At 51.3% G+C, this 20,263-nt stretch overlaps 4 protein-coding genes across 4 annotated transcripts; 2 read left to right on the top strand and 2 right to left on the bottom strand.

Moving 5' to 3' along the window:
* The first annotated feature begins 398 nt into the window (after positions 1–398).
* Positions 399–3,871, top strand: V8C40DRAFT_246406 (glutamate--cysteine ligase). Its single transcript, XM_083216106.1, has 6 exons — positions 399–1,009; positions 1,071–1,143; positions 1,203–1,268; positions 1,334–1,503; positions 1,561–2,278; positions 2,373–3,871. The coding sequence occupies exons 1-6, from the start codon at positions 999–1,001 to the stop codon at positions 3,492–3,494; spliced, it is 2,160 nt and encodes a 719-aa protein (XP_083072475.1). The 5' UTR covers positions 399–998; the 3' UTR covers positions 3,495–3,871.
* A 6,779-nt stretch (positions 3,872–10,650) lies between these two features.
* V8C40DRAFT_24151 (uncharacterized protein) lies at positions 10,651–11,747 on the bottom strand. Its single transcript, XM_083215036.1, has 2 exons — positions 10,900–11,747; positions 10,651–10,831 (listed from the first exon to the last, which is right to left on the bottom strand). Exons 1-2 carry the CDS (start codon positions 11,504–11,506, stop codon positions 10,773–10,775), a joined length of 666 nt encoding a protein of 221 aa, XP_083072474.1. The 5' UTR covers positions 11,507–11,747; the 3' UTR covers positions 10,651–10,772.
* A 1,589-nt stretch (positions 11,748–13,336) lies between these two features.
* Positions 13,337–15,701, bottom strand: V8C40DRAFT_246394 (GATA-type transcription factor). The gene is made up of 3 exons (XM_083216105.1): positions 14,432–15,701; positions 14,060–14,377; positions 13,337–14,008 (listed from the first exon to the last, which is right to left on the bottom strand). Exons 1-3 carry the CDS (start codon positions 15,197–15,199, stop codon positions 13,829–13,831), a joined length of 1,266 nt encoding a protein of 421 aa, XP_083072473.1. The 5' UTR covers positions 15,200–15,701; the 3' UTR covers positions 13,337–13,828.
* A 1,295-nt stretch (positions 15,702–16,996) lies between these two features.
* On the top strand, positions 16,997–18,519 carry V8C40DRAFT_24101 (uncharacterized protein). Its single transcript, XM_083214934.1, has 2 exons — positions 16,997–17,335; positions 17,967–18,519. Exons 1-2 carry the CDS (start codon positions 17,269–17,271, stop codon positions 18,365–18,367), a joined length of 468 nt encoding a protein of 155 aa, XP_083072472.1. The 5' UTR covers positions 16,997–17,268; the 3' UTR covers positions 18,368–18,519.
* Positions 18,520–20,263: the final 1,744 nt, after the last annotated feature.

Here is a 20,263-nt window from a genome sequence, read left to right as displayed (position 1 = left end):
TCCCCGACAAGCCGAGCGCGAGGAAGCGACGTTCCAGCTCCGAAGCTTGGATTTCTAAGCTTTCACAAATTTTCGGCCAGCAGCTTCCCGCCCTAGGCCCCACTGCGTATTTGTTACGGATCACCTCTTTGGTTGGGCGAAGCGGAGAGAGAGATTTACTACCTAGTATGGTACCTGGTTATATCATTTTTGACGTAACTTTAGTTTGTTTTTATCATATTTTTCTTTATTCTTTTCCTTCCTTCTTCTTGCTCTTTATTGCCTAGCTGGGGCACTGTCTTGTTGTATAGCTACTAGTTTTCAGCCGTAGTAGAGGTGGGGGAGAATGAAGATGAGAAAGAGACAAAAAAAAAATGCATGACACCTGATTGGACCTATAATAAATAAACCATCACCATCCCATCCTCAACGTGATCCAACTCATTTCCATTATTCATCTTTCCCCCAGATCTTCAATAGTCTAGCCACTTGTGATTCCAGATTAGATCTATCTCAGCTTTTTGCTGCCCTTTTCGCCTGTCTTCCCCCCCCGTCCCGGCGTGGCTTTTGGCGCCCTTCTTTCTCCCGGAGTGGGGGCGACCGTCTCTAACAAGTTCGAGATTTTTTTTTTCCTCTGCTGCTTAAGTACATCAACCCCGGCATCGCCATCGTCTGTTGGATTGATCTTCTCTTCACCGGGTCTCGGGCTTGGTCATAGCTGCCGACCTGCTTACCGCTCCCCGTGGCTCTGTGACGCTTAATAATTCAGCCGGGTTGGTGCGACGACGAACTTCAAAAGCTCGTCGTTTACCGAGTGGTCGGAACTTCCCGAGGAGAAGGAAAATCGTCTCTCTCATCGAATTCTTCTTCCTTTTTATTTTCGCAGCATCTTTGGAATCACTGCTGTCCCCGCCGTCACTAGTGGCATCTAGGGCAATCTTTTATTCCAGTTAAATTGCCCTTCACGGCTTCGGAGCGTCTTGCACTCGGCTCTTGCCATCCCACCCAATTGTTGAACCATGGGTCTCTTGTACGTTGTGCTCCAATTTGTATTGCAACTGCTGATTGGCTAATGAGTTTCGGTTGAATAGAGCCCTTGGAACGGCACTGGAGTGGCCAGAGGCCAAGCTGCGCGCAAACCAAGTGAGAGAATGGGGCATCAAGGTTGGTTGGCTTCGCTCTTTTTACTCTCTGATTTAGGACAGCCTCTGACATTACTGCAGCAACTACTTGAGATCTGGAATAAGGCCAAGGGCAAAGAACGGGATGCCTTGCTATGGGGCGATGAGGTTACACGCCCTCGATTTAATCTGGCAACACGCCGCTCTCCATCGGCTTACTAACAAGAGTTTAGGTCGAGTATCTTGTTGTAACGTACTCAGAGGATGAGCCAAAGGTGCTTCTGTCTCTAAGACAAGCTGAGATTCTTACGGCCCTTGCAGCCGATAAAGAGCTTGCAGAGGCGGGATGTGTGCCTGCGCTTCAAGACGAGCTGCCTGCCGGGAAGCCTACCGGGAAGCAAAGGTAAGGCTATCAGTCCTTGTCTACGCCTTTCGTCATAATCTGACTCAAGTCTTGTAGCAAACCTTCTAAAGTAACACTTCCCGTCTTCCACCCAGAGTTTGGCCGCTTCATGCTTGAGGCCACACCAGGAAAGCCTTGGGGCATTGGTTTGAAGGAGTTACTTGGCGTTGAGCCTGATATGAAGCTGCGGCGAAAGATTGCCAAGGAACATATGCTTTCCACCGAGTACCCCATTACTCTGACGACTTTCCCCCAAATCGGAGTTCCGGGCCAATTCACTTACCCGTTTTACCCTCCCTCCGGACCAAAGCTGCGGTCACAGTTTGTGCCCGACGAAATCGCCAATCCTCACATCCGCTTCCCAACGCTGGCTGCTAATATTCGCTCCCGAAGGACTCGCAAAGTGCAAGTCAATGTCCCCATTTTCCATGACAAGAATACTCCAAACCCCTGGAAGGACCCCACCGTCAACTACGACTTGCACAACTGGCCCGAAGACGATGATGTACGCAATGGAGCTGCCCCGGATAACTTCATTCACATGGACGCAATGGCTTTCGGAATGGGAAGCTGCTGTCTTCAAATTACTTTCCAGGCCAAGAACATTGTCGAAGGTCGGGAGCTGTACGATCAGCTAAGCCCTCTAGGCCCCATCATGTTAGCCTTGACTGCGGCAACACCTGTTTATAAAGGCTTCCTGGCGGGCACTGATGTGCGGTGGAATCAGATTAGTCGTGCAGTCGACTGCAGAACACCAGAGGAGCTTGGTGAAAAGGTAAGCCAGGATTTTCTCCCCTTTGTCAGAGAGAAACACATGGTGTCTCTCTCAGAAATAGATATCCGTAATGCTGACTCGCAAACTTATACAGCCCCTGAAAAATGATCGCTGGAGGATCCCCAAGTCCCGATATGCCTCCAATTCAACCTACATCTCAACAAATCCTCGACTCCGACCAGAGTACTTGGATCCTGATTTGGTCATTGATCCTGATATCAAGGCCAAGTTGATTGAAGGAGGCATGGATGATCGTCTGGCTACCCATTTTGCTCATCTCTTCATCCGTGACCCCATCGTCATCTTTGAGGAAGACCTTCAAGAGCTTGACTTGACAAAGACTGACCACTTCGAAAACATCCAGTCGACTAACTGGCAGCACATGCGATTTAAGCCTCCGCCAGCTGACAACAATATTGGATGGAGAGTCGAGTTCCGGTCGATGGAGATTCAGGTGACCGATTTTGAAAACGCAGCCTTCTCTGTCTTCATGGTTCTGGTTACAAGGGCTATCCTCTCATTTGACCTCAATTTTTATATCCCCATCAAGAAGGTGGATGAAAACATGGAGCGTGCCCACGGCATAGATGCCGTCCTCAAAGACAAGTTCTACTTCCGCAAGAATCCATTCCCACCTCGACCATCGCGCGCGAATACTGCCTTTGGAGATGATAGTCGGCCAGGCTCCGCAATGCCCAGTCGACCCGGCTCACCTGGAAGCCTTCCTGTAGAGGAAGAGTACGAGGAGATGACGATCAACGAGATTATCAACGGTTCTGTCGATGGCGACTTCCCAGGATTGATTCCCATCGTCGAAAGCTACCTTGACAGCGTCAATGTGGATGTGCAAACTCGATGCGAGCTTGCAACGTATCTTTCTCTCATTAGCAAGCGAGCAAGTGGCGAGCTCGACACCGCCGCGCGATGGATCCGCAACTATATCGATACCCATCCCAACTATAAGCACGACAGCGTCGTTGATGATACCATTACCCATGACCTCATTGGATCTGTCGTAGCCATTGGTGAGCGGGAAAGCACGGGCAGAGGTTTCGCTGGATTGGACATCCCCGGATTTTCCAAGTTCCTGGGCAAGTTCAGAAGCAATGGGCGCGCAGTGAGCGGGCAGGCTGAGAATGCACCCGAGGCCGGACTTGGGTCGCGGAAACGAAAGAGCGAATGGATAGACGGAACAACAGCTGAAGTTGGAGCATAATATGACATGAAAGCACGGAGTTTGGATATTGCCCTGCTGAGAGCAGGTCATCTGGCGATTTAATCCATGGGATACCAAGCATATAATTCTTTCTTATTCTATCTCAAACGTAAATGACAGAGATTATTTATCAAGTTATGATCATAACTTTCTTTTATCTGTGTCCAGGTGGGAGACTGGTTGCGGAGGTGTCGTATATCTGGCTACCTCCAAAATTATAGTTGTTGGGCGGATTTGATGAATACTCTCATTCTTTTGAACGTACAAAACTCAGGGGAAGGAAGAGCAGACAAGGATTTACTGGCATTCGGAACTATCTTAATGAGAAGTGATGTCGTAAACTATTCTCAAATGTGATTTAGCAACATCTACCGTTGTTAAAGGGCTATTTGGCTATGTATACATGTGTGTGTTGTATGTGTTATAAACTGTCACGTCTTCAACCATGTATAAAAGATGCGAGATTTCTTTAAAACGATGCAATTCCTGAACTCATATGTCATCTATTAGATTCGATTCATATGATAATAATCGAGCAGTATGTTGCAGTTTGACCGGCCCATAGAAGTTGCAGACTGTCGACGAGATTTTATCACTGGCTGGGAAGATACATCGCTTGCCAGTTGGAATTGACAGCTTCTCTGCAGTGATCATAGAATATAGAGTGAAGCAAGCATTATAATATATTTGGGCTGCGTTTATACATGCTATAAGCTTCGACATCGATATATATGCCATATTATCTTATACAGCGAGTAGGTCCACGAATAATGATGGATTTTGCATTAGATATGTTTGTAATAGAACCTTTTTCTTGTATCTGGGTTGAAAAAAGCAGACTCTGCTTAAATATACCACTTCAGGTGAAAGGTTCAAGCGCAATGCAGGCTACAGAGAAGAAACAGTTAAGAAGTCATGGCAACACTGCCTCTACACTGATACTATTACAATCTTACCTCACTTTCTTCTCTTCTTCGCACGAATTCTTCACCTTGACAACACCATTCCCCAACTCCGACATGCTTAACCTATACGTGCATATATCATATCACCCCACACCACATCTCCAGCAAACTTCGCAAAAGGCAGTAGTGAACGCCCTATACTTGACAACCCAGTGCTCGTATACTCTCCAACTGAACACTCCAACGGTAATGTCTCACAGCCGCGTAAAAGCGGCATGCAAGAATCCACCAATCCACCCAACTCTGTTACGTCGACACCCGTTTCCCATCTCGATGCTGTCTCACCTTCTTTTTGGCGCCCGAAGCTTTGGTCCAATAGAGAGACATACACACACATGAGCCGCGAGATCTGCTCCCTAGTTTCAGGGATTCTCCTACCAAAGCTGACATCAGATCTCTTTGTATCGACACACATTCCAGATGTCCATCTGCCTAGAGATCCGTCTTGAAGTAGTCACAACATTGTTCAGTCTACCCAAGTAGTGATCCTTGTGTTCGTATTGTAAATAGCCTTCAGTTTCCTTCTGGCTGGTGTGGGTGTCAAGGAAGATGGATGGACAAGGATTGCATCTCCCACCGCAATGGTAGCGCGGTCAAAGAGAGACTAGTCGAAATTATAGAGTAGCAGCGTAGTGTTTGTTTAACGCATGTCTCAACATCCTAGATGGTGAATGCAAGAGCGGGCGGACCGTTCATATCAAGACACTCGGCTCCGACAAGGCAGCCGAACGGTGTCCGATAACAAGATTGGGCCATTGGCATCTCATTCTGGTCCCCCCTTGCGACAAATACTGGAAGCGACGTCGCCGTCCATACTGACTCGGTTTATTTGCTGTCAAACAAAGGCTGGAATGAACCCCGTCAGGTGGTCTCTCCGGCCCATGTTTCGGAGGGGAAACCGATTTGTCGGTCAAGAGCATTCCGAAGAGGACCCCTTTCCCAAAATGCCTTGTCTCGGGTGTGTTTCCCGCTCTGGGAGTTTTCCTTTCCTTAATTCGGAGATGTGTCAGATGATGCTACGATAATAGAACCTTGTTGGTGGAGAAGAAAGAACAAAAGGTGTCAGTCAGGGGTATCGGACGTCTCTCTTTGGTGTCTTACCCTCTATTGGGAGCGCGTGGCATTGGACACACGATATTACAAACATGTGAGTCCGGATACATCCCGTCTTTTCCCTCATTTCCTCTTTAGGAGCATTCCTCTGAGCTGGGAAGAAAGAGAGACAATGTTACGTTTTTGGCGGTAGCGTCAGCCGGGCTTCATTGCCAAGCTGTCAGTGATGTCTTGGTAAAAACAGAGACATGGATGGGATGGGACAGAAAACGACACTATTATTGCCCAACATACGAAGCACCTGTCTCGGATTGATGTTAAAACCCATATTAATATTTGAAGCACACTATTCTTATTCCATATGGTGAATAATCAGTATTGTATTTTAATATGTTGACTTACCTAAGTACACTATCGCGGCTTGCCCAGTAATATGGATTATGAAAAGGGGGGAGGGGGGGTAACAATCGACTGCCTGAAAATTCTAGACTGTTAGAAGGACGACGTACGCAGGATACCGCTATGATTTTTAACGGAACCATGCGTACGAACGCCTGCACTCGTGCCGCTGTGGAAGCCAAAAGCTCCGTTTGCTTCCTCAGCTGTGGACCATACTTGCGCGTTTTTGGCAGAGGCGGGCTGCACTATGGGCATGCAGAAAAGCACTAGTTTGTCGGCTCGGACGATTCCAGGACACCGTAGCGATGGAAAGCAACCAGATGCCACCGATCGTATTAGCCCAGGAACTAAGTGGGCGTGTGTGTGCGTGATGACTGCTAGATGAAGCTCGGCTGAGATGCGATCCATGGAGCATGTCTCATCCGTCACTCCACAGAATGTCACAGGTGGAGCTCAATAACCAGCCAGTGGGGAGGGAACCGCAAACACGAGAGTAAGAGCCAAAAGCCAAGTGAAGAAATCAAACCCAAAAGATCGTATATTTTGAAGCTGGCCGCAGGGAACCACCAGTTGCTTGTTTGACAGGGCCAAACCACTGGTTTCTGTGTCTTGACAATTCACAAACTTGTCAAGGCAGGATCAGGAGCCCGAAGGGGGGCGTGAGAACTTTGCCGCCGGGAGAGATCTCGCGGCAACAAAGAGTGCCCTTCTGATCTGATCTGATCTGGCCTCGCAGAATTAGGGGCGATCTGCGGTCATCCATTGGGGCAGGACACAGGTCGCTGGGACAAAAAGGGCGTGCGACGTGTGCCTATCATAGAGGCGTGCCTGTATCAAATAATCAAATGCGGTGGGCAAGGTCTCCTTACCGGCCGCCTCACTCAAAAACGCACAGAGTCACCGTCCGTATGGTTGGAGCTGGAGCTGGAGCTGGACGCCGACCATCTGCCACTTCATCTCCCTTACCTCTGGAAATGATGCCCGAGCGGAGAAAATTGTCCGGCTGGCCTCCATGGCTCGGGCCCATGTCTTGGGTTGCTTCAGCCGCAATCCCCAGTCGACGTCACCGACAGAGGGGATGCGACGGTGGCCACGTGCCGGCCTCGCTGTCAAAGGGAAGAAGCAAAGGAATGAAGATGGGGACGGGAAGAGATGCTAAACATAGCAGTAACACCAGCGATACTTTGCCATGGCACCTGATTGCATCTCCAGGGGTATGTATAAGCAACAAGTATACTCGTATCTCACACACTTGTGCAAGTAGGGTACGTGTTAGTGTGTAGTCGCATCTAAATATGCACCTTGTGTTTGTCCCCGGGCAGATCCCGTTGGCCCACTGTGCGGCTGAAGGTGTTGGCGCGCTCATCGAGTCCCATCTTGTTTCGGCGATGCCCAGTCGAGCCAGTAGCTTATCTCGCCGAACCTGCATGGCTGGAGGAATCGTCGGCGAAGTGGTGTTCCATTTCATTCATGCGGGCTAGTTTTTCCCAACGCATTCGCCTGCCCCAGATATAGGATGGTCCCCTCAGGGATCCTTGGTTGGCTAGATGTACTCCATTCTCTTTGTACATCACTCGATGCCTGACGGCCAAGGACTCTCGTGAGAATTGAGCGAGGTTGTGACAACGTTTTCTTTTTGCGCGGCAACGCAACGGGCCTCTTAGGAACCCCCTTTCTATTCGACCAAAGTCCGAATCCCCTGTCATAATCTGAGTCGATCTTACTTCCCATGTGCTCAAACTCCCTTGGACCCCATGGATCGGAGCCCCCTTCGCAGCGGCGTGAAAGTAAAAGTGATTCAGTGATGCCACCCCTTCCGGGAAACGCCCACCCACTTATGGCGTAGTGCTTGCGTGTGGAAAGGTTTCAGTCTTGTGTGCAATCCCGAATTCCTGTCGAGTGGAATCGGATGCTAATCAAGGGTAGCCCCCTCGCATCGGACCCGTACTGGAGTAGAAGTTGTACGCGTACTTGAAAGCATTATTGCACAACAAAGCAGACAGGGCCGCAGAGCAGATAGAAAGGCACAACAAACAGCACGTTTTGGGTTGTACGAGTACAAACGACACTGCGTGGCCAAGCCAGCTCCGCTCGTCTTCTGCGTCTATCCGCTGACCGGCCGTTTATACGAGACGTCGTCGATTACACGAGGCGGCGCGTGTCAGTGGCAGCCGCAGCCGGGGCGCCAAGTCGCTCTGCTCTGCTGTCAAGATGGCGTTTGTCTATGGATGGCAGCGTTGTTTTCTTCCGAATCACTTGGTCTTGGTCTTTGCTCTTGCTCGTACACCGATCGGAAGATGGAAGAGGCCGCCAAGCTGAACAGAGGCCATGGCTGAGACTCTGGACCCGCGTGGCTGGCTGCGGGCTCACATGAATGATGAGAAGGAGTCGGTACCCAGCAGTTCTCGACGGCAATCATTGGCTGCAGTATCCCAGCGGTGGCTTGACCGTTGAAGTCTCGATGCTTTTTGTACCAGGAATAATATCCAAGGGGAGGTGACAAGGTCAAGGATGAGATGTGCGGTCTGTCCCGAGCGAGGAGGGCAGCTGAGCTTGGATCGACACCCAGCGGTTCCTTCCCCGTCTTAACCTTGTCACTTGATATGAAAGTACAGGTACATGTACCTTGATCTGGACAAATTAAGCTACTGTAGGTACCTGAGCAGGAGTATTTTACCCATCAACACTTTGAATCATATTAGCCTGTACTGGATATGCCCAGCAAACTACTGCACAATGTAATATACGAGTGCCGTAGTCGACGGGGCCGAGAGGCGAAGCAGTGGATCAGGTATCTCATCGTAAAATGATCTGGTAACTACGGAATGATTCCTAAAGCACGTACTCGTACGATTAAAAAGCAATGGGGGTGCACTAAGTAACGCTCCCAAGTGCCTGGTCTACTCATACTTGGTCGATCAGGGTCTGGTATGAATCGTGCTCTACCGGCAGATACAGTCGTATCCAGGTGGAAACGGCTCGAGATTCCCTCTCCGGCTTCTCACGAGAGCCAAGAGAGGGATAATCAAACATTGGCCCTCAGCTTTCGGCCCTTGCTGCCGCTGAGCTCGGCTCGTCACATGTGCTCACGCCCCCCCTTGGGGTTGCGCAGCATGAGGCTTGGAAGCCATCAAACGGCCATTCACATGATACACACACGCACCCGTGCATATGTGCTTATAGCTTACTTGCCCGGTATCGTATGCACATGTGTATGTATATTATATTGTATACATTACATTCATGCAACGCACAGCACAGCACAGCACAGGTGATACAGCCTTTCTAGCGCCTGCATATGCCATGATGCCCAAAGGTAACCCCAAGCGCTGGGCAGCGGGCGCTCTCCCCGGGATTTGACGGAAATGAGATCAAGATTGACTGAGATCAAGGCTGGGCTCTTGGTCGTCTTTGCAGCGAAGCTAGTCTCTGCGTAACGGGCGCGATGCAACCGCCGTCGCTACGAAAACCAACGGCAACCTGCGATGGCATGGATGTGCCCGATTCTCGGTCAGCAGCCTGGCCTATACTGTAAGAGGCCCTTTGTTGAATGGCTTGCTTGGCCCATTGCAGTACGACACCAAACTATCCCCCAAGTCACAAAGGATGGTGGCTGCCACGTAGGGGACTCGCAATATATCCAAAGCGAGCCGAGCAGCATCTGCCGCGCTCCTTGGGGATGTGATGTGATGGGATGCAAACGGTGCAGTATGAGACGAGACGAAGAGCAAGGCTGTGTCTGGAGTGGACACCCATGATCGCTGCAGGGTGTTTGTTAGCCATGGACGGCGATCGAGACCAGGGACAGGGGGGCCTGGTTGGCTGGATTATTTGCCGACGAGGCAAGAATCCAGCACAGCACAGCTTCGGGTGTAGGCATGACAATGCATGCTCTTTGTCTGCTTCTGGACGGACACGCATCTTTGGTGCTTCAATTGTTTATTCGCTTTACTCCGAATGGTGTTATTTAACGACTTTGGTACGATGCAAGTACACATAGAAGGCTTACAAGTACGATATTCGCAACGTTCATCCTTATCACCGCGAATTACACATCACCCCCTCGGCAACGACATCCGTACTCCGTATAAACCTCACAGATATAAACGAGCAACAACACCAAAATTAAACCCCATCTCAGCTCGCCAATCCATCAATCTCCCAAACGCTCCACCCCCTCCAAAAGGGAGAGAACAAGAACAGAACGGCAAGCCCCAGCCCAGCTATTCCGGCGCGCCACAAAAAGCCACCTAGACAGGGATATCCGTGTTGTGCTCGGTTTGCCAAAACCACACCGGGTGCGAAGCTACATTCGCGCACTGCATACCAGAAACGGAATTGCTTTTTTTTTTCTTCTTTTCCTGCGAGAATGAGAAAACAAGACCCCCCAGTACGCGTACACACGAGAAAAAGAAAAGAAAAGAAATTATGAGGCAGGGAATAGCTCGTGGCATTGCCATGTTTCTGTGCTTCCAAAGGTCTACGCCCCGGGTTGACGCCACAGCCCGGCAGCTTCTTCTTTTTTTTGCCCCCTTGCTGCTCAACGGGCTGCCTTAAACCACGGCAGCTAGCCTCGAAGCATGGATAATGCACACCAAGTGCTACCGAGAAAAGCATCTACGAACTGCCGTGGTTTTCTTTTTCAGCTAACGGCTCCCTTGTATGTTCGTGATATAGTACAGAATACTGTGCTGTAGACTTGAATCGTGACAAGATGCTCCAACCGAGCTGACTGACTCAACCCTCCTCCTATCCATTGCAGCTGTATCACAAACCGTACAATGGCCCATACCCAAAAGTCTCATCCTCACAAACAGCTCATCTATATCCAACTCCATGTATGCCCTTTGCCCCCCCTTGCTCATGGCCCATGTCCCACGGCCGTCGTGCCACAACAACGCCTCAGTCCAGCGTCACTCCCTGTTTAGAAGTCGGTGGTGAGCCGTGACACGTTCTTGTTCAATAAGCCTTGTGGAAGCCAAACGCACGAGCACAAGAGCACAGAGCACGAGCACGAGCACGAGCAAAGGCGTGCCACAGAGCAACCCAGAAAGCAACACAAGAGTTCAAGATTCCGCGTCTTGTGTCCGATGAAGTCCAGCAGGCTCCCCGCCTGTCCGATCTTTCCGCGCCCCCCTCTCCAGCCTCGTACGACTTTTCGCAGAAAACCCAGGCCGTTGTTGCCAGAGAACGAACGGGGGAGGGGGAGCAAGGTTCAAACTCGTTGGTTCTTTGGGTTTCTTGTCCCTGTTTCATGCAATGCACTCCGTGCGGCGGCGCATGGAGCAACCGTCGTCTTGTTTCCTCCATCTCGGCTGCTTCCAGCTCACTGGCCACTACCCCCCCTCTCCAATCCCCATCCATAATCCATGGCCTATCTCTCGCCCATCTCTCCCTTGCATGTTTGCCGGAGCCACCTCCCGGCCCATGGCTTTTCTCTTGATTGAGATGTGACCAGTAAATGTGACCAGTCTTTCGCCTCCAACGCGGCTGTGAGCAAATGCCAACGCATGGGGATTGGCGCCAGAGTAAATCGTACGAGTGAGTAGCGTCCACAGTGCTTCCTACTACCAAAAGCTGCTGAGCGGTTTCCATCGTCTCCTTGTATCATGTCTCACTAGAATGGCCCATGTCGTGGCTTCGTGTGGAGTGGTGAGGATACTGCCAGCAAAGTGGCAGTTCCTGCTCTGTGCTCTACTACTTGTGCATGAAGGAACACCTTAGTAGTCGTTGGCTTCAGTTCTTTTTCGAAACCCGGGCTTGGTACCGAGCATACGCGGCGCACATGGCAAGAAGAAGAAATCACCGCCAACAACTCTTCGCTTCGGACAGTCCGAGGCCACGGCACGGCCCTGACAAATGACCGACTGCTGGCACGCAGTAGCACTGGTTGACCCAGCTCGGGCCTTGTGTTGGGTGCGTTCTAGACGGGTCTTGATCGAGATGAGATGATGTGGTGTAAGTCGAATCAACAAACGATCCCGTGGGCAGGGATGCCACGGCTTCCAATCAAAACGCCAATGACAAGAGAAAAATCCAGGAGGAGTCAGCAACCCAAGAGAAAGAGGGGGGAGACACATGCAACACCAGCATCTCTCCCTCTCTCTCTCTGCTTTCTGCGCGCACCCGCCCGCGACTAACAGCAGCTCGATGGTGATGATAGGTCTCTACCCTCTTGTCCCCCCTCTCCTTGTCCATCATCCATCTTCCAATTCCGTAAGGTCATGCATATCCGTCGCTGCAGCTACCCGGTCTGCCGATCCGTCCGCCGTCAGTTCTCAGCCCGTCCGTGGCTTCTTGTTAGAACCAACAGTATGACCCGGGCTCTCTCTTAATTCAAAACCCGCACATGGCCGTAGAGAACTATCACCTGCATGAGAGCAAGCGGTTGAAGGATTTTGTGACAATTCATGCAAGCGAGGGGGGAGAGTGCATGTAAGCCTCGCTACTATTGATTGATCCCGTTCATCTTTCTTGGGTTAACGGTTGTTTTCTCTTTTATAGGCACTCCATACCGTAGATGTAAGCTAGTTGTCTCGCCGCAACGTAAAACGGCCGGCCATGCTTGATAACTGATTTCCAGAACGCTCGCCTAAAGCAAAAAGAAAAAAGAAAAAAGCAAAAAGCCAAGAAAAAAAGAAAACAAGGGAACATACATAAATCTCCGCATACAAGCAAAGCCGTGGAGCAGGTCACGCCATACAGAAAGGGGGTGTTGGTTCAACACACGCATCTCTCTACCCGCCGTACGGAGCAGAAAAAGCAACCTGGAAAAAGGACAAAAAAAGAACACGGCGCTAGAAGCACATTTGCCCCAGCCATTGCGCAAAACCGCCCCCCAGTAGGAAGAAAAGAATAAAATTAGAAGATCAAAAGACAACGGCACAATTCAGTAAAGTAAAAAGAAGATGCAAGAAAAGCACTTCTTCTCTCTTCCCTAAGCTTACGTACTTTTCACGAAAAAGGAAGTGCACAGCACAGAGCCAGCCTCGCCCATCAGCACTAGCCGCGGTATCGACCCTAAATTGAACGGAGTGCTACAACTTAATCTCACCCTCTTCTACCCGAAACACAGCGTCACTTGATCTCCCTCACCCCAAGATCTCATCCCTCCCGATCCTATTAGTAAAAGTCAGATGGGCCAATCAGCGCCATATTACCTCAACAGCTTAGCTCTAGTCTATGACGCACCAATTTGAGGGAGCAACGAAAAAAAGGAAAAAAAGAGGCAGCAAAGAAAAGCAAAGAAAAAAACTCGCTTGCACAGAACTTGAAGCGACGGTTTGAATGCATCACGCGCACGGACATTCTCATGCATGCGCGCCTACAATTGGAAGAAAGAAAAAGGAACAAACCAGGCATGTCGCATCTTGTACTCCCCCAGGGTTCACTGCATCCATCACCATTGGCACCAAGATTGAGCGATAGTGTTGCGAATTTTCTTCTTCATTCTGCCTCTGCCAGGGCAGGCAATAATAAAACTATTTTATCTAAAATCCCAAAGTAGCTTGGCATCGTTGTTCCCATGGCAAATTCTCATCATTAAAGGTGAATGTTGCCCAGACCCTGAAGTATATGTATATATATTGAACGCCTGCAATGCCATGATGATTTGCCGCCCAAATCCAATGAAATAAAAATAGAACAAAGAAAAGAATAGAAATCCCCGCAATCAAAGACACATGTACAGTAAAAACCATCAGTGCAGGCCCTCGGCTAGAAAAATGGGTATTGTGTTCTGCAAGTTTTTTTTTTCTTCCTTTCAGTGAAAAAGAAATGTTGAATATTTCTTTGCGTCATCAATATGCTCCGCGCCCGTTAAGCTCCGTGCCCAGAAAAAATCAATAAACATCATGCAAAGGACTAGGGAGTTTGAAAAGTGTAAAGTAGGGTGATAAGGCTCGGGTTGGCCACGCTCTAGCTTCTCTCCTCAGGCTTGGGACGTAGTGATCTTGCTTCTAGCTGGCGTTTGCGCTCAAGCTTGGCGTAATGGAGACCACAGGCATTGCACAAAGTCCTGGCACCATCAGGACCCCGTCTCCATTCTGGAGTGTCGATGCGATTGCAGCTGTGGCATCGTCCAGGAGGGGCAGCGCGCTGTTACTCTATTAGCGGGGCTCATGTATACAAGATTGGCTGTAAGCTTACGCCTCGTCGCTTTTTGACTTCTGTCATGCCATATGGTGGCTTAATGGAGTCTCCATACATGGGGACGTCTTGGTCTTCCTCATAAGGGCCTTTTGGTGGTTTGGCACCTTCGCGAGCCCTCTCGCTCTGTAGTGAGGCTACAATTACCTCTCTGCATTGCTCGAGAGAACGCTTGAGGTACTCGACGTTGGAGAGCATGTCGCTCACTTCTCGCTCAGTCGGAAGACGCTCGGGAATTGGTTGAGATCCGTGCTGCTCTTGGGCAATTCGGCCGTAGGCCTCTGCGAAGTTGAAAATGGTTCGCGAGCAGGTTCCAATCTATATACTCATTTAGCGCATACTCTTTTATGCCAGTTTCACGTTGTCACTTACTCGGCTCAAAGCTTCCTGGTAGCTCCAGCTCTCAAACGATCGCGAGGTCCCGTTATCGTATCGAGCCCTGGCAGCATACTCGGCCTCTTCAGCATGTGTAGGCGCCGGCCGAGAATCGTATTGCCCGGGCAGATGCGAAGCCGCATGACCTCGAGGTGATACCTGATAAGGAGGGAGCGGCTGTTGCCCAGGTGGAAGCTGTGCCGGCTGGTACGGGACGGAAGTCGGCGGGGGCGGTGGTTGGGAGTAGACCCCATTCAGTGAGCGGTGATCAGATGGCTTTGGCGGTTCAGCCAGGTGGTGAGGAAGGGGGTGACCATCATGCTTCGTCGGGGGAGTAGGCCGGCGATCAGAAACGGGAGGGAGACCGGGTCTGCCAGTGCTAAAGGGCGGCCTCGGTGAATCTGAGTATGCATTGTGGCTTTCCTGTCGGGGAGGAAAGGCAACAGAGTGCAGAGGCTGAGATGAGTGCTTGTCGGCTTCGGGGTACTGTCGAGCAGACGGAGCAAATGGTGAGGGCAGGCTTGAGCCAGGCTGCAGAGGATGCGCAGGCGGAGGGTACTGTCCAGGCCGTGCACCAGAAATGACTTCTGAAATCGATGGTAGTGACTGGCGAGTCGAGGACTCATTGTCGGGAGAGGGTCGTCGAGGCTCCGAGGAGATCATGTTGGCAACACTTGGCCCGGATGAGGGTGGATGAGAGTAGTTGGAAGGATATGGCTGAGGTGGGTAGTGGGCGTTAGGGGCGAGAACTGAGGCTGCTGCCATGGTAGGCTGGTCCAGATACCGTCGGTCGACGGCTTCTCGGTGTTGTTGGTGAGAATGGGGAGATGTTGCAAGTTGATGTTCAAGTCGCGTAGGAGTAGAAGAAAGACCGGTGCTGGGGAGAGGGGGACGATGTGAGTTAATAATTCCGCCGATTTAGAGGGGGGGCGTACGATGGAGCGGCTAGGCATGGAGGAATGCACGAGTAAGAACGCACCTCTGTCGGGTTCCAACGTCACCCGCTTCCATAGCGCGTGTGGCAAGTAAAAGATCTGGCGCTCAGGGTCGTCGATACATCTGACTTAGCACGAATGCTAGGGGCACAAAGCGCTGGGTCGAGTTCGGCGTGTGCGGTGGAGTGACGGCTGGGCTGACGACTTGCAAACGGGGCCAAGGATGATCGCAGCAGACACGCATATGTATGTACAGATACAGGTAGGTGGTATAAGCAGACCGGGCCCAGACGTGGGGGGCCAGACCAGCAGAGATAAGTTGGAATTTAAATAGAGAAAAGGGCAGAGAGGGAAGCGAGGACAAGGCTATAAATGGTGATGCTAATAAAGGCCTGTCGCCGAGTTGGCCAAGCCCTGTCGTCTCCCAAAGCATGACCGGGGTCCCAGGAAAAGAGATCTAAACTCGTGGTGGCGTCCAAAGTTGGGTGATGGCTCACCCCAAAGCCTGGCCAGTACGGAGTCTGCTCCGTACACCTCGAGCGGCTTGGCCAATGGGCAGGGGTCCGAAGTCAGTCTTGTTAAGATGGGAGGCTGCCCTAACGAGGCCCTTGGCCCGGCCCCAAAAGAACAAGAGATTGAGATGAGTGCGGGTGGGACCCTGCCCAGCAAATCCGCGGTACTGGATTGCACTTGCCTTTGCGTCCGAGCTAGCGAGTTTGGGCGGGCGGCCATAACGTGGTTCTGGGCGTGGTGTGAGCCTAAGATTTCGAAATTCGAACCTTGCCGTCTAGCGCCGGGAGAGGGGTGAAGATGATGGGAAAAGGGCGGGAGGGAGTGAGGTTGGAGACCCATGGATGGAAAACGACGACGCAGTGGGACCCCCTTGCCCTTAGCGGCACTCCTCCACTCCTCTGCCTGCTGGAATGCTGAAGCAGTGACAGGGGCGGCTGAGATGGATGAAAGCCATGTTTCTGCGCAGAGAGGCGTGTGCGTACGAGTACCACTAGTATGTACGATACGGAGCTTGGTCGCCGGCCAGCGGTCACAGCATGCGCGTACATGTACAGGTCGGTAGGGTGTGCTCCGTTTTGATCTCGATTTGCGCCTTTCCCTGGTTGACGCCACGATATGGAGTGTTCGCGCGGCGAAGAATGCTGCTTATTTGCCTAGGCGCTGCGGAGCTGAGAAAAAGTCGACTGACACTGACAGCCCAGCTGATGGAGTCGAGTCGGGCGTTTCCATTCACTTACGTACCTGTATTTCAATCGCCATCGTCTTCATCTCCATCTTCATCTTCATCTCACCAGCACGCTGCAACTGCAACGGCAAAGTGCTCGCGTCTCGCATCTAGATGACGATGGCCTGGACACTTCCCGTACCCGTACTAGCAGCGCGGAGAGAGATGATGCATAACAAAGATGGAGCACCAAGGAGATGAGATGAGAGGATGAATCATGGGAAATATTGTCAACTGCCTACTGCCGTACGAAGTCTTATGGCCACGGCGGCGATTACCTTACGGAGCGCTACTTACAGCCGCGGTACCTGGTACCTGCCAACAGAGCTGCAAGACAGGGTTGGTGCGGGTATGGACTACGAAAGCCTAGGAGTACAGTACGCACACAGAGGTAGACCTTGGTATTAGATAAAAAAGCGGGAGAAAAACGGAAAGAGACACCAGGGGTTTTGGCCCGCTTCAGGACGAGATCAGCAGAGATTTTGGAAGGGTACAATAACGGGGAAGGAGCCAACGGCTCTAGCCTAAGCCAGTCTGGGGAGCGCACTTGCCCATCCCCATTCAGCAGCCTTTCATGCACGGCCTCACCGCAGACACATGGCGCCACGTGTGTCTACGGGAGACACACGGTACTCTTCCTTTGCACAATAGAATGCCTGACGATGCCTTCATTTGTACGGTGGGTTCAACCAGGGGAGCGTCGCTTTATAGTGGCCGTCTGTCTGCTAGGTGAGTTGACTGCTATCGTTCTCTCTCTTTTCTCACTCCGCCTCTTCTCTCCCAGGAGAGGAAAGGGACGGTAAGCGTGCATGAGCTCGCGTTAGGCACTTGTCGATCCACCATGATGGTGACAAGCCCTGGACTCGATACGGCCGGGTTCTTAATGGCCGTAGTCATCGTGCTAGCACCCACAGGGTATTTGTGCTGTTCCCAGCACTGTACAGGTAGCAGCTTACTACGGCTACCCAGTACGGAGTTCGACTAAGGCGGTATTACCTTGGCTCTTGGTACCTTGCTGCTCCATATCGTACGGCACGGGTAAGATTTGATGTGCCTGCCTCATCGGTACGATCACATCTGCGATCACGAGCCCGAAAGGGTCGAGACCCTCGCCACGGGATGACGCTGGGCTGTCGGCATCGTCAGCTTCACTGGACGTGCTAAACCACCACTGCCGCTCTGCTTAGGCTTAGGCCCCAGCAAAGCCCCGTCGAATCGTTACAAATTCCACCCGTCGAGATAAAATCAAATGGGAGGGCTGTGTGGAATCCAAGAGTTGCGAGATCTCGACAGACCAAAGAGCTGACGGGGAGGATCGTGCATTACATCTTCATGCAGGAGCACAGCTGACCATTTGTAGTAGTCCTCGCATTCGCCACTCCCTCTGCAGCAGGTCTGAAGGGGCCAACTGCATCTCAAATAAGCCAGAACCGTCGTCGAGTTGCTCGTCATCCTGCTGCAGCCATGACCGCTGATGCACTTCTGACTTTGGGACAGGGGAGATGCCAGATTTATGAGTATACAGTCCCCAGAATCGGGCCTCCTCGCGCCGCAGCTCAACAGCAATGCAGCTCTCTCGCATACAACTTCTCCGTCCTCCGTCAAAGCAGTTTCATTCCAACGGCTTGGCAATTCGTCATAGGACTGTACCAGATCAGTCTTGGTACAAAGACTAGATGGTCTAGAAAAGACTTTTCCAGGACGATGCGACGTTGGACTGTCCGCTCCGTACTCGGTGCACTGTCTGTTATTTTATTCTGATTTTCGCCCCCAGTTAGCGCTTCTGGTGTGCCGCTCTCAGCAACCGCGTTTTCCTTCAACCAGTGTTGTTAGTGGCATTCGCCTACCAGGAACCTTGGCGCCATGGACGGAGTAGCATCCAGAGCGGTAAATCTGGCCCCCTCGGCTGGGGTCTTTGGCTACCGGCTCTTCAGTGCATCTACAATTGGTGGGCCGTCACCCTGAGCTTAGCGACGGCCGCAGCTGGACGAGCGAGCCCTCAAGACCTAGAAGTATCGAGAGGGCATCTCGGTCAGCGGTCTGCTGAGGCTTCGGCTGTTGCCCCATGGTTGTGGCGGAGATAATTATCGTGCTTGACTTAACCCAGTGCACAGATACGAAGTACGAGGGTATGACAAGACCTGCCTCATGGCAAACTACTCCGTAGAACGTTGGTTGTTTTACCAGGGCGAGTGTCCAACCACCGCCCCATCAGTTGACAGAATAGACCCTCTTCCTTCGGCAGCCTCTAACTCTAATGACATACCTGAAGAGTCATTCTAGACATCCTATAGACTCCTAACATGTCTTGGCAGGACTAGGTATTACTACGCCGACGATTACGACTCGAACTAGCCTACGAAAATCTACTCTGTACGGAATCGCTCAGTGGCAGCCACTTACTAGCTGCTCCAAAGTCTCGAAGCCCCTTACCGACACCCAAGCAGCGACGGCGCTACGATAGCTGCGTGCGGGTGGCACCCCGTTGCAATCGCGGCCTTGTAAGATGGCGAGATGGCCCGTCGACCCAATCTCGCTGAGATACTAACTAGCCTAGATCAGATGCCTCTTTAATGTGGATCTTGATCACGCCAGGTCAGGCGAGCCTTGTCCGCTCCTGGTTGGTTCTCTTCTGGTGTTCAGAGTAGAGTCCCTCGTCACTGGAAAGGCAACCCACATCGCAATGCTCATCAACCCATTCGTGACAGATGGCGACGCGCTACAGCTTCCTTGGCTGCAGGCTGCTTTACTGGATTTAGAAGAGTGACTTTTTGGTCTTGCTTTCCCTTCGGACCTCCTCTCCGAGCGCTACCTGCACTATGCTATCTGATCACACCAAGGGGTGACAGCCCAGCGGCAAGCTGAGAGACGTGGAAATGAGCATTCAACAGGGATATGCGATTGGGCTTTACTTTACGACGTTACCATGAATCGTCCGCCAGAGGCATTTACACATACCGCTTAGGACATGAACTTGGCTGGACGAAATACACTTAGTGGCACCGATATGTATTTTGCCCAGCTGACTCTGAATATCGACAGCGCTCAGGCCATGCTGATCGATCAGCTAGCCATTGGATAGCCTCAACACATCGATCGCGCTCCATCTCCATCATCGTGGGGTGCGATTGTCAACAATATCAACACATTACCTCAACATCTTGAAGCATGGCCACTTGGTGGACCGTGTTACTCTCGCAACCCATTCATCCTCTCCAACTTATCAACCTTGTGTTGGCTTGCTCGTAGCACATGTGCATATTGATCAGCCGTGTTGTGCAACCTACAGGATACATATGCGTATATGCGTGCGACGACCACCTTAAAAGTCTAAATGACAGATGCTCAACACACGCTCCAATCAAGTGTTATCACCCGAAGTCTGCAGCAATTCTTACTGGGTTGCACTCATTATACAGTCTCTTCTGCCGTGCATTGTCGCCTGCAACTCTCCTTGATCAAATCAGAAGCACATCATGCTCCATTTGTCCTGCTCGCTTGGCTACAACTAGTCAAGTCTCAGGGAAATCGGAGTGGGCGCGAAGAAGCGATCATTGATTGCCAGGCTGCTTACCCCTTCCCTCCTTTTTGTATGTTACTGATGCTACCACTATTGTTTGACCAGCCTCAAATCTCAGAATTCCAGCCCTTTCCCAG

This window comes from Trichoderma camerunense, assembly GCF_050948025.1.
Source record: "Trichoderma camerunense strain CBS 138272 chromosome Unknown V8C40scaffold_10, whole genome shotgun sequence".
NCBI lineage: Eukaryota > Fungi > Ascomycota > Sordariomycetes > Hypocreales > Hypocreaceae > Trichoderma > Trichoderma camerunense.
Note: the sequence above shows the minus strand (reverse complement) of the source record. Positions and strands in the feature narration are given on the sequence as shown.